This window comes from Lampris incognitus, chromosome 3 (genome assembly GCF_029633865.1).
Source record: "Lampris incognitus isolate fLamInc1 chromosome 3, fLamInc1.hap2, whole genome shotgun sequence".
Classification (NCBI taxonomy): domain Eukaryota; kingdom Metazoa; phylum Chordata; class Actinopteri; order Lampriformes; family Lampridae; genus Lampris; species Lampris incognitus.
The window spans coordinates 29,329,767-29,343,550 of NC_079213.1; the positions used below are offsets into that span (position 1 = coordinate 29,329,767).

The 13,784-nt window shown below is 45.0% G+C and overlaps 1 protein-coding gene across 3 annotated transcripts in view; it reads left to right on the forward strand.

Moving 5' to 3' along the window:
• The first annotated feature begins 814 nt into the window (after positions 1-814).
• The window catches only part of syt10 (synaptotagmin X), a 36,913-nt gene continuing 23,943 nt past the window's right edge, over positions 815-13,784 (forward strand). For 2 of the 3 annotated variants that reach the window (XM_056277133.1, XM_056277134.1), the window contains exons 1-5: positions 815-1,016; positions 1,828-2,209; positions 8,417-8,978; positions 11,249-11,369; positions 12,233-12,404. In XM_056277133.1, coding sequence (XP_056133108.1) covers positions 815-1,016; positions 1,828-2,209; positions 8,417-8,978; positions 11,249-11,369; positions 12,233-12,404 — 1,439 coding nt within the window. The remainder of the gene's footprint in view (positions 1,017-1,827; positions 2,210-8,416; positions 8,979-11,248; positions 11,370-12,232; positions 12,405-13,784) is intronic. The other variant, XM_056277135.1, reaches the window with a different exon arrangement.

Below are 13,784 nucleotides of genomic sequence, written 5' to 3' on the forward strand. Positions count from 1 at the left end.
GAATGAAGCCCCACGGGGAACAGACCTCTGTGGGGGCTAATTGTCCCCGCTCATCCCCATTTGCGCGACACGGTTTATCAGGCGGCTTTGTCGCATTTACCGTCGTCCAATAATGGGGATATTATAGCGCTCGGCAACAGGCAGGCGTGATGCTTGGCATGCCCCCCCGGTACCGAAACAGAGATACATGCAACCTTCACGTGGGCTTTGGTATGGACATCAATGTCATAAGTAGCTTGTGAATTTGCCCTTGTGTTTAAGTCGTCTGCTGCGGGTGATTTACTGGCCGTCTAACCGCAGTGACCAGACAGTGAAAATACATTTCCTTTTGAGGGAACATGAAGAATCCATCTCTCTATCTACCTGAATCTGTCTGTCTGTCTGTCTGTCTTTCTCCATCTGTCTGTCTGTCTGTCTGTCTACAGGCATTAGGCCTAATCTATTGACATTCGTTGCCTTATACAACTCCCGTTGTTCTTACGAGATCCGCTGCTTGCTCTACATGAGCGATCAAACCGACCCGTTGCGTAATGCGGATAGGTCTGACGGGGGCTAATAAGTGTAACACTACACTTCCATTCCACAGGTGGAGGGGGGAAAGTTGTTGAGTCGCGGGTACGGCGGCGTGCAGAGCAGCCTCGTCCACGGCTCAGTCACACGCGCTCCTATTGGACAGAGCCGGTCGCCTCCTGCGCTCGGCGCGCCGTCAATCTGCCACTCGGCGCTGCGCAAACGGACATGGACGCGGAGACGCCGCGTCTCTCCGGTGTCTGGCGCGGATGGGCTGCTCCCTGCGCCGCCTAAAGCCGTCCAAATGAACCGCCGCCCCGCAGGCTCCTCTGACGCGCAATGGCTTAACCGGAGAGCCATGAGCGCCCGGACGGAGGACAGCGTCAGCCTGTGCCAGAGGGCTCTGCAGATCATCACGGAGCTCTGCGTGACGGGCCACGTAGACCGGGAGAAATGCTCGGACATCTTCCCGCTGGAAAGCAACATACCAGGTAAAGGACGCGCAGGTAAATGGGGCAAAACCTTTTTCTTTTTTCTTTCTTTTTCCTTACTACTGAAATGACTGCACTTTTCGTTCCCTCCGCAGACTTTTTTTGCTGCAAGACCTGTGCGTAATAAGTTAGTCATGGAAAGGCAGCTCAACTTTTTCTTTTGTTTTGTTGCTTATCGCGCTTAATTCAACTTGATATGGGAACCGGCTTTTCTCTAATCGACGCGAAGTCGTTAACATGCGATGTGATCGGGAACACTTAAAGAGCTGCTCCTGACTGACGAAAGAGCAACAGGTGGAGCACAGCCACAGCCTGTATTTGCTGCGATCTCTTGCATGTTCCCGAGATGGATTCTCTCAGCGTTTTACTTTTTAAAATAAAAACTCGTTCAACGCAACATTCCCGGTTAACACGGGTATTTATCGGAATTCCCTTTGCAGGGAATAACGCCAATCGATTCCTTCACCTAACTATTGCATACAATACCTACACCCCAGTGAGCTCAGGGAATGTCTGATGCCGTAGAAATACATATAGATATGAGCACAAAGCGATTTTATCTGTCTTGATTTTGTCTTTCAACATGTGATTCTCTTGATACTGTGTGGTGTACTGAATGAGGCTGTGTGACTTCAGACTGCCTTGCCTTAAGATGCATATGCTGCCTCCTCTTCTCACAGCTTGCCTTCTCTCCTCTTTTTCTCTTCCTGTCTTGCATGTTTGTCCATCACACTGTCCCTCGCTCGCATGATGTCTCTCTCTGCCTGTTTTTGTGGTGTCTCCTCTCCCTGTCTTTTGCTATGATTCTCCTCCCGGTTACTCATAGATATCTCTATTAGTCTCCTTGCTGTGGTCGTGGGTTTCTGTGGCCTCGCCCTGTTGGTAGTCTCTCTCTTTGTCTTTTGGAAGCTGTGCTGGCCCATTTGGAGGAGAAAGGCTCTCTCAACCCACACTGAAAATGGCCTCCACATCGGTCTCCCCGAGGCACCGCCGGCCAATCCTCCACCCGAGGCCAAAGTGGTGGAGAAGAAACCACCGCCAGAGGTGAAGGTGAATGTACAGAGCTCTGTGAAGCTGCTGGAGGCGGCCATGAAGATCAGCCAGACGTCTCCAGACATCCCGGCCGAGGTCCAGATGACCCTGAGGGAGAAGCTCAGCCAGCAGGCCAAGATCCAGAGGCAGACCACCGAGCCGACTTCATCTTCTAGGTAGCCCCACCTGAGTACCTGCCGCCATTCTCCTCAGCAATGGTTGGCTTAGACCAACTAAACAACCCCCCCCCCATAGGGCCTATATATTTTTACGATATGTATTGCAGTATTAAAGAATAAAAAGGGGTTACGTAATTTTACCAGATATATACAGCTTTTAACTTTTTAAGCTCCATTTGCAAAGAATGTACCACTCTAGCAATGATAAGGGTGATCTTAGGTGGGAAACAAGGCCGTTGTCCAAGAAGTCGTTCGATCAGAATTAATTATATCCTTTTCAGATGCGCTAGAATACTTTTCTTTAAGAGTACTCGTAAAACAGTGGACCTAGCTAGATTTCGTTTTCTATCAAGCAGTAAAAGTTTTAACGTGATCGATGAGCTCACACTGCACCAGTTGCAATGTGACTGCTGCACATGTGTCAGCCCTGCCAAAGAAACAGCTTTTATAAGCCCACTGAATAAGTAACTCATACTTGGGTTTGGTTTTCATCTAACACAACTAGGCTATTTCCATAAAAATTTTCCTTGAGTAACACAGGAACTGTCATGGCAGTTAGTGACAATAAGTGGTCACTGGTCCAAAGGCAGTTTGGCACGTCATGTAAAGCATTAGGGGCTGGAAAATGACCTTGAAATGGCACGGAAAATGTCACACTATTGTGTGGAATGTCAGGGATGGCCTCGCTCCAACTGACCTGAAGGATCTCCTCCTGAAGGACCGCCGGCCATGGCAATGCCATTTCTCTGCACTCCATTTTAAGAGCTGTAATCACTCAGGGCCTAGCTTTGCGTTGGGTGTGCATGTGTGTCAAGCTCCTATGGTAACGCTGGGAAAGAACCCCGCAATTAAACCATAAGGTCTAGCTCTTCTTTGTTTTTCCCAGACTGCGTTTGAATGAGAGCATCCATAATTAGCCCTGCTTCGGGGCGGGATCTGTCAAGACTGAAGGTTCACTCCAGCCAGACACACTTAGCAGCTGTGCTCGGTTTTGCCGAGGATGCCTTTATTGACACTCGCATTAGCTTGTCATTAGACGCATTGATGCAATCACACTGAGTGAACGTTCATCACGATGTGGTACCCAGACCACGGGCATATTGCTACACCTACCCTCTCCATCACCCCAGTTATTCTTAAGCCACTGGCTGTTGATTTTCCTTTGACTTTGTCATTTACAACTGACAAAAGACAATATGAAAGGAAGGTTTAGAGTATCCACGAATTGCAATGAAGTTAAATCTCAAACAGGACTGATTACAATATCAGTTGGGGGCAAACCTTTCAGTTTAGTTTATTTAATCAACATGACTTAAAAGGCCACAGCTGTTTGTCTGATCATGAGTTCAATGTGTACCAATACCCATATTATGGGTGTGCTGATATCAGTTTTATGGAAATTGCAATGATGTTTTTTAATTAAAAATGTTTTTTTAATATCCACAATTATGAACTTGCAGGCATTATAAGAACAACAAAGAACATAAATGCCAGGGGGGTGAAAACTAGATACAATAAAATAAGTAAAGAACAGAAAAATAACCAAAAGAATATACCCAGCGAGGGTATCAATTCTGTTCCCAGAACAAAAAAGTCATTAAATAAAGTCATTGTTTTTACAGCCTTCTTATTGTAACTTAAAGATATTGTGTCCATGTAATGTTCGGAGTCCTTTTAGAAAACACCGTAAAGAGGAGTCCTTTTAGAAAACTTGCATTGATGAATGTGAAATTTGCCAGCAAGAGATTGAGGTTAATCACAAAAGCACCCCCCCCAAATTCTTATCCTGAGTATGAAAACCAAACAAAATATATGTATAAAATAACTCAAAGTTGTCCAATAGCTTCTCTCTAGTAAACATTGTCTGGCCAAGTTTTTCGTATGGGTTAGTCTCATATTACGTCACATATCACGTGACGGCAACACATCCGCCATGTTGGAGGACAACGGCTCCAAAGTGTTGCTCTCACTGCGCGATGCTAAACGTTTTCTAAACAGTCCGAGTGAAGAGAATTTGTTTCAAGGTTTGATTCACACAGAACAGCTGTCGTGGTTCCATATTTTACAATGGTTAATTTCTGCACTAAGAACGAGAACTTCAGCGTAAACAGTTGTTGCTAAGGTCTAGCTGTCCTCCAACATGGCGGAGCTGTTCGTTGGCAATAAAAAAAGTCACGTGATTGAGAACAACCCATACCGGCAGGTGTGGAAATTGTAACGATCATTTTTGTGACGCAATACTTCCGTTGCGCGGGAGTTCCGGTTTTATTTTTTGGTAATGGGTAGACGCTCGTGTGAACCGTCGTCACCAAGTTTTGTATTAAGCCCCTTTTCGGTGCTGAAACCATGACCTGTATCACAACAACGTCTGTCCTCAATAAAACCACAGCTGGGGTAGCAAAATGTTTTATCTGGTGTTCATCCATTCCACCCTCATGACTCCGCGGAGATCACTCTGATCTCTACAAAATGTAACAAAACTTACATATTTGCGATTTTGGTTTTGGGGTTAAACGTCATGAGAAGCAGGGGCGTGGCCACGTGGGGGCCAGGGGGGCCACGGCCCCCATTGGTCAGAGCACGGCCCCCTCGCCCCCCTTCCCGAGTGGGTAAAAAAAAATGCCTGCACAGAAACAGGAAGCTAAATTCATGCATTATTATCATTAGCCTATTATTATTAAGTCTTGTCCTTTGTCACTAAAGTTATGAGCCCAATGGGCTCATATTCGTGTAAATCCAAGTGTAAAAGCAAGAGTGTGTAAGTGCAGCATGGCAAGTCCAAGTGATGTAGTTTATTTAGTTGTGTGTGTTCAGGGGATGGAAATGTTGGCTTCATTGTGTACATTTTCCCTTCATGCAATTGAAATTGCAATTGAAATACTAAATGACATTTTTGTCTTTGGTCTTTACGCTTTACAACACTTAAACCATACCCATTGCATTAACACCATTGTATGGGACATGTACATTAGATGAATGATACCATTCCATACCCTTTGGCTATACACAATCCATGGCATTGTTAAAAGGGCTAACATAATCTTCGAAAGTAGTTTTAAAATGGTAGTTTTGACAAGTGCCACCCTAATTAAATGGCTGGCCCCAGCTGCCCCCCCCCCCAGTAAAAACGTCCTGGCTACGCCCCTGATGAGAAGGAGTAACAAGGACAGGTGATGTCATAGATGTGGAAAAACTGCTGTGTGACTTTGTTGTGAACAGAACGATACAGGATCATCGTCTTAAGTATAGGCTAGTGTTGACTGCACGTTTTTCAACCGATTAGCTAACGTTACACATTATTTATATTGTATCCTGGATGGTTGCTTAACATGGACATTGTAAAATAGAAGCTTTTGCAGCGGTTCAGCAGAGCTAAAGTTAGCTCGTCTGGATCATGTGTTATAGCTAACTCAACCCAGAAAAGCAAGCTGACACATCAGAAACACTTTAAAACTTTTATCGAAAGATTCATTTGTGTGAAAATGTTAAAGGTGACAGATCACGTCTTGCTTACATCTCTTTCGATGGCGTTTCTGTGAAATCCTACCTCGAATGAAACCACATGGGTGATACCAAGTGACAGAATAAGAGGGAGCGACTAAGACAGAATAGTAGTGGACGGGGCGGGGGGGGGCAGAAAAAATGTTTTTTGCCAATTTTCTCCTCAATGAGGGTTATGTCGATAAAAAAACATCTTACCAAAGCAGTTTTCAGTTGTATTCACAAACACATTTGGAGGCGTTGCAACCCCCTATTCTAAACAGGTAGTGCAGCTAAATGTCAGATTAAACATCACTTTGTGAGTTAGAAGCCAGGTTCATGTGGTGCTTTTCATCTGAAAAAAATTAAATGAAAGGAAATTTGCAAATGAAGTTACATGGCCTTCAAAATTAAGTCCATTACTGATGCATGCTTGAACACAGACTACTACTACTACCACTACTACTACTACTACTACTGCTACTACTACTTTCGGCTGCTCCCGTTAGGGGGCGCCACAGCGGATCATCCGTTTCCATCTCTTCCTGTCCTCTGCATCTTCCTCTGTCACACCAGCCACCTGCATGTCCTCCATCACCACATCCATAAACTTCCTCTTTGGCCTTCCTCTGTTCCTCTTCCCTGGCAGCTCCATATTCAGCATCCTTCTCCCAGTATACCCAACATAAAACTGAAGGTGGACACCAGTGAAGTAATCATTTTATCTTTGGTTTTGTTTTTTTGTTTTTGGACTCAGAAGAGCTTTTGGTGGCCTGAGCTTGCACTGCGGTTTGTGTTCAACATTCGACAAGACTAATAACACCTCCCTTACCCCCTCCATTCCCCTGAGCAAATTAACAACCCTTTCACACCTCTTTAGCTGCTGAAGGATCGTGAAAAGGGGTGAAAAGACTGAAGTAGAATATTAGTATTCAAATCAGAACCAGAAATTAATGTTGCATGTCAATCAGTGTTATATATTTAAAACAGGGGATGCAAAAACAAGAAGATTGTAAGACTGCCTTAATTTCAGTTTCATTTCGTATTCCTCTTTCATACTCCACTCTCTCAAATTACCTATGACAATAATCACATTTGCCACAACAGTTTCAGTACAAGCTGAACTCTGCAGTTAAATTTTATGAAGGTAGTAGTTCGGACACTGTTTCCTCAACAATACAATTCCCCTTTTAGCTATATTCTTTCCCCTAGTGCACTACATACATCTGTATGCTGTGTTTGATTGAGCTTCTTTTGCTTCTTTTTCCACATGACTTGTGCCATGTTTCAGATTGCTACAACTGTCTTGTCAGAAATAAGGAGTGCCAGTTGCTAGGTGACAACATGGTTGGACAAAGAACAGCCACGGTTTTCCTCAAAAGATGAAACTCCAAAGGGTGTCCGGGTATCATAGCGGTCTATTCCGTTGCCTACCTACACGGGGATCGCTGGTTTGAATCCCCATGTTACCACCGGCTTGGTCGGGCATCCCTACAGACACAATTGGCCGTGTCTGCGGGTAGGAAGCCGGATGTGGGTACGTATCCTAGTCGCTGCACTAACGCCTCCTCTGGTCAGTCGGGGAGCCTGTTCAGGGGGGAGGGGGAACTGGGGGGAATAGCGTGATCCTCCCACGCGCTATGTCCCCTGGTGAAACTCCTCACTGTCAGGTGAAAAGAAGCAGCTGGCGACTCCACATGTATTGGAGGAGGCATGTGGTCTGCAGCCCTCCCCAGATTGGCAGAGGGTGTGGAGCAGCGACCGGGACGGCTCGGAAGAGTGGGGTAATTGGCCAAGTACAATTGGGGGGGGCAGGTGAAACTCCAGCACTGAATCTAACTTGGCACCGGAAGTTCTAGAGAAAATTTAATTCCCGAGAAATTAAGGCCTACATTCAGATTATTTTTGGCAGGACTTCTGTTATGGAGGGTGAAGAGGTTTTCTTCCATTTAAAGCCAAGGTGCAGGTTTTCAAATACTTCAAATGCAAAACTTGCAGTCAGCTTTCCATTATGAACACTTTCAATCCATAAATCCATACCCACAGGCTTAATTCTACTATGCATACTGCAGATAAAACGAGAAGTGGTGTTAAATATAACCATTGTGTTGGGTTTTCTTTTAACTTATTTTAATATGAGTTACAGAGAATGAATGAGAATGAAACACGACATTCGCACAGTGTAAAACAACAGTAAAGCTGCTACGAGAAGTATGTCACTGATTATTCATCCATCTAATTTAATTTTGACGTCTCTATATGGGTGACATAAGCAAATGAGACCTTCAGCGAGAAGATTAGATAGATTAGAAGACTGCTAGAAAATAATTTCAACTGCTCGTCTCCGGGTCAGTTTCCCCCACAAGATGTGACAAAACGATTTATGGCACACCGACAGGTACACACCGACAGGATACATAGCCACACAGAGATACAGCACCTCATCACTGTATATTTTGCAAACAGCTTTTTTTTCCAGAACACCACTACTACTCCCACTCTTCTCTTGAAAACAAATGCTGAAGCAACAACGAAGTTGTTCTTCTGAGAAACCCTACCATTTTTGTCCACAGTGTTGCACAAAGTCAACAAAACTCACAAACTCCTCATTGCAGCTTTAAAATATCCAGTTTAGTGCTGTGCCAAACATATAAATGCTGGCACTGTGGCGTGTCACTGACACGGGGGACATTTATCGGTTTCCCCCTCTACCCTTTTCCACAGGCACAATTCATTCCGGCGCCACCTGCCCCGTCAGATGAACGTCACCAGCGTTGACTTCAGCATGGACTCGCTGCCTATCCGCCAGTCTTCTGCGGTGAACATCGGAAGAATTAAACCGGAACTTTACAAACAGAAGTCCGTAGACTCAGAGGACGGGGCCAAAGAGCCTGTGGAGACGTGCGGGAAGCTCAGCTTTGCCTTGCGCTACGACTACGAGGAGCAGGCCTTGGTGGTGAAGATCCTCAAGGCCTTAGACCTGCCCGCCAAGGACTTAACAGGCACCTCTGACCCGTATGTGAAGATCTACCTGCTACCGGAGAGGAAGAAGAAATTCCAGACACGTGTCCACTGCAAGAATTTAAATCCCACATTCGATGAGACCTTCTGTTTCCCCGTCACATACGATGAGCTGTGCAATCGCAAGTTACACTTCAGTGTGTACGACTTTGACCGCTTCACCAGCCACGACATGATAGGGGAGGTGGTGGTGGACAACCTCTTCGAGCTCTCTGACCTTTCCAGGGAGGCAGTGGTGTGGAAGGACATTCACGCAGCAATGACGGTGAGTAGGCTCTGACATAGACACACTGCTGGATGTATCATATCTCATGTACTGTCTCGCATTTGTGTCAGGTTAGACCATGGGGCGTACACGTAGCATAGTGGTCTATTCCATTGTCTACCAACACGGGGATCACCGCTTCAAGTCCCCATGTTACCTCCGGCTTGATCGGGCGTCCGTACAGACACAATTGGCTGTGTCTGCAGGTGGGAAGCCAGATGTGGGTGTGTGTCCTGGTTGCCGTACTAGCGCCTCCTCTGAGTGGTCGGGGCGCCTGTTCGGGGGGGGAGGGGGAATAGCGTTTTCCTCCCATGTGCTAAATCCCCCTGGTGAAACTCCTCACTGTCAGCTGAAAAGACGCAGATGGTGACTCCACATGTGTCGGAGGAGGCATGTGGTAGTCTGCAGCCCTCCCCGGATCAGCAGAGGGGGTGGAGCAGCGACCGGGATGGCTCTGAAGATAGGATAATTGGCCGAGTACTATTGGGGAGGAAAAAAAGGTGGGCGGGGTGTTAGACTGTAGTTATACATGGTCACTGATAAACAAAACGTCTTGAACATGTCCTTGAGTTTACCTGCACTGTTCTCCTCAGAAAGAGCCTTTTCATGAAATGTTCTCCTGAACCAATTTTTTTAAGGCTCGAAATCATCAACCGTCCTCGACAAAGAGTGGTAGGTGAAATACAGGCCTATTGCATAATACCAAACAATGGGAAGTGTAGTTCATCAGCCCACACAGTTTCCAAAAACTGGTATTGCATACTACAGATCTAAATATAGCCCATCCATCGATCCACAGAGTCAGTTGAGATTATTAAATTCTCAATTTCATCAATGCTTAACACATCAGCAGCGGAGGTGTGTGAAACACCATAGCAAAAATGTTCCCGCAAAATCAAGACAGGCAGGCAGAGCTACACAATTAGACGTTAGCTCCTTACACATGACCTATTTTGTTTCCACAAAAAGGTGGTAAGTGATGTTTGAATTTATTTAACTTATATATCAGTTCTGCTTATCAGGGTTTGCACAACAGGCCGAGGTTTGTTTATTAATGCTTCTGCTGTGAGTAGCACCGTCGTCATTACTGTTCAGAGCTGCAGCTTAGCTTTTCTGGCCTCTTGTCAGTTTCCAGGAAAGAAGTGTGTAATCATCATCAAAAAGAGTACAACCAACACTCCTTAACCTCAACATCCTTCATCTTCAATGACCCTTTAAGGCATTGGCCGGCTTTCTTCTCTCACCCAGAGAAACAAATCTATCATGGTGGACTCTCTCCCAAAGTTACTTGACAGAGGCATAATGAAATGAATTGAAACGAGGTTGGTGACTGCAGGTGCACTGTTGGTGGACGTCCATTCTTTGCCCTGTGATGGCCTGGCGGCCTGTCCAGGGTGTCTCCCTGCCTGCCGCCCAATGACTGCTGGGATAAGCTCCAGCATCCCCGTGACCCTGACAGCAGGATAAGCAGTTTGGATAATGGATGGACGGATGGATAGTTTGGATGATTCTTCATGTCTTAATGCTGGATGAACGTGACAAATCATTTTGCAAGGATAGGTTTCAGTTTCAGTTCAGTGTCTTACAAGAATAAGGCTAGTGTTAATGGGATATTGAGATGGTCCGAAAATAGAAGAGAGGTGCCGCTTTGTTCCCATGTTTTTAAACCATAGCCACAATAGGTTGCTGTCCATCAGCCCGAGTCACACGCTGTCGTATTTGAATTTCTATCTTTTCATTCCCAGTTGCCTTACAATTGAGAGCGAATGAGATATACCGCGCATCTGTGACCTTAGACGCAGGTTGTTTTTGGTTTTGCGCTCGGCATAATGCAGTGCATATATGACTTATCAGGTAAAATAAAGGCCTTAACATAGGCTCTACTGATGTTTCAAACTCCGTTGTAGAGATGAAAAATCATTTTCCACCTAAAAATGTCATGTTTTGTTGCTTAGCTGATGGTGGGGGAAACACCCCAGGATGTCCCATAAGTATGCCACCACTCTCATTAATTAGTAACACTAAAAAGCTTCATAAATGATTCAACATGGGATGAAAGCTATCATTCAGAATGACAGTCAGCCTGCTTATTTTGACATTAACCCCACTGAATTAACTATCCTCGCCTGTTTCCAAAACGCCGTGTCTCACATTTTCTCTGCTCTTTACTTTGTTTTAGGAGTCAGATGTATTATTGAGAGTGCTGTGCCAAAGCATTTCAAATGAATGACGTGTTCTCGGTCCTCTTTTTCTCTCCTGTTTTTCTCCAGGAGAGTGTGGACCTAGGAGAAATCATGTACTCGCTGTGCTACCTGCCCACAGCGGGGAGAATGACCCTAACAGTCATCAAATGCAGGAACCTCAAAGCCATGGACATCACAGGCTCTTCAGGTACGTAACCTGACAGCAAGTAAGGAGGCTCACATGGAAACCACGTCTGTGGGAGACCAGGCAACGTGTGGTCACTTAAAAAAAGCCATTTCATGCTCATTCTAGTTTTATTCTGGGGCTCCACTAGAGTAGTTTTGCATGATTCACATTTCAAAAATAATCCTTATCTATCTTATACTGGCCCTTTTTGCAGCCCCTCAGTTCATCCTGTGTCTCTGAAACGAGCGGTTTTAGCTTGTTGTAGCTGTCTCTTTAAGAGCCCCCTACCTAAAAGCCCACTGCTTTCTTCTGATTGGTCAGATTCCAGAGGCCTGCCGAGGAGAAGCACTCAGTCCATGTGAGCACCGTTTGATCCTCTTGCCGGTGTTGAGATGTTGAGGGCGGCCCAAACTAGCTGCTAGGCAGGGATTATGAAAATGTGTTACTTATTGACATAGACAAGTAACAGGAGAAGATGCTGGACTACAAACGAGGCGTTTCAGGCAGTGTTTTCAGTCAGAGATAATAACTCCCTTTGGCGTGGACTTTGGGCTTTGCAACTCCGCAGACATATTACATGCACCTCCCAGCTATATAACACCCTAAAGGAAAAGGAAAAAAAAACCCAAAAAGCATGACGGTACCTCTTTAAGAGTTGTATTTAAAGGAAGGGCACGAGGGAAGTTGGCAAGAAGTAATCGATGAAAGCTTCTGTCAGAATGAGATGACTATTACCTTGAATGTCCGCGTGTTTGGGATGGCAACTGTACTTGATTTTAGCAAAAATGTCACTGGTATTTTAGAATTTACATTTTTGCTAAAACTTGGGAGAGGTATACAAACAACTGTTCTGGTATGAATAACACTGAACTTGTATCTGACAGACCCCTATGTGAAGGTTTCTCTGATATGTGACGGACGGAGGTTAAAGAAGCGAAAAACAACCACCAAGAAAAGCACCCTCAACCCAGTGTACAATGAGGCCATCATCTTTGACATTCCTCCGGAGAATGTGGAGCAAGTCAGTCTTTCCATCATGGTGATGGACTATGACCGGTGGGTTAAGCAATTATGCATAATTCATACTGACGTGTTTTATAAAACAGCCACACTTAACCTTTTATTTAAATATCACGGGCACTGGTCACAAACGAGACCAATTACAACTTTTTAGGCTGCTCTTCGAGGCAGTTTTGTGGCTTAGAAGTATTTAGCCAAAAACACATTTAGCTTCTGGTTTCTTTTCAAGATATTTTACCATGTAGCCTCAGTAACATTGCAAAGGGAGTTATGTAACTGGGAGGTACACTCACCTGGTGGTCCCATGTGGCTCAGTTGATGGATCTCCTGGTGGTATGGGAGTCTATGCCTTGACTCTGAGCATTGTACTAATGCTGTCAGGATTAAGGGTGCGATTCCTACTGGGGAATTGCGGTCATTCATTTATCTTCACTTCCCTGTATCTACACAGCATCTTTATATACCAAGATCACGACTTTACACCAAAATGTGTACAAGATGCTTTTATCCAAAGTGACAAGAGAATCAGTAATAGCTGCATGCAGGTATTACTAACAGGCTTCAGAACGCAATCGTATCATAGCCGAGAATCCGTGTTATAACAACTGCATTTAGTGTAAGTGTTCCTGAGATCATCAAGAGGTGGTGAATAGGAGAATCGAGTTGCAAAGTAGATGGACAATGCCACATATCAGAATAACAGACATCTCATGGCCTCAAGTGCATATGATGTCAAGTTTAGCCTGCCAAGGACTTCACAGTCCTTAGAAGGTCACAGTAATAGACACCAGTAATACTGGTGGTTAAGAAAGTAGTGGCACAAGAGTGAGAGTAACTTTTAAACTAGACAGTTTAAGAGTCATATATAGCGACCAATATGGATTGGTTAAGGTAGGTCTTGAAAAGGAAAGTTTTTAGGTCTTTCTGGAAGAAGATAAGTGGGTCTGTAGCTCTGATGGAGACCAGCAGTTTGCTCCACTATGGTCGGGCCAGGTGTGAGAAAAGTCTGAACACAGACCTTGTAGTTTTTCGAGAGGGCATAAACATGGGCATAAGAGAGATAGAACAAAGTGGGGTGTACATTTTATCATGAGTTTGCAGGTAAGCCAGTACAGTTGCTTTAACTGCCAGGAGTGCCAACAGCAAGGGGCCAGTGCAACAACAAAGACGGGGAGACATGGGCATCAAGGCTGGTTGAAAACCAAGTGCACGGCATCATGTTTCTAAAAATCCTACTGGTCTCAGCAAACAATTTTTTTTGGGGGGGGGGGGCGTTTTCTCCCCAATTGTATCTGGCCAATTACACCATTCTTCTGAGCCATCCCAGTCGCTACACCATTCTCAGCTTGTTGTATAATTTCCTTGCATAGTTAAGCTTACGGTTTGCTGAGATGATTCATGAGTAGACGGTTTTGA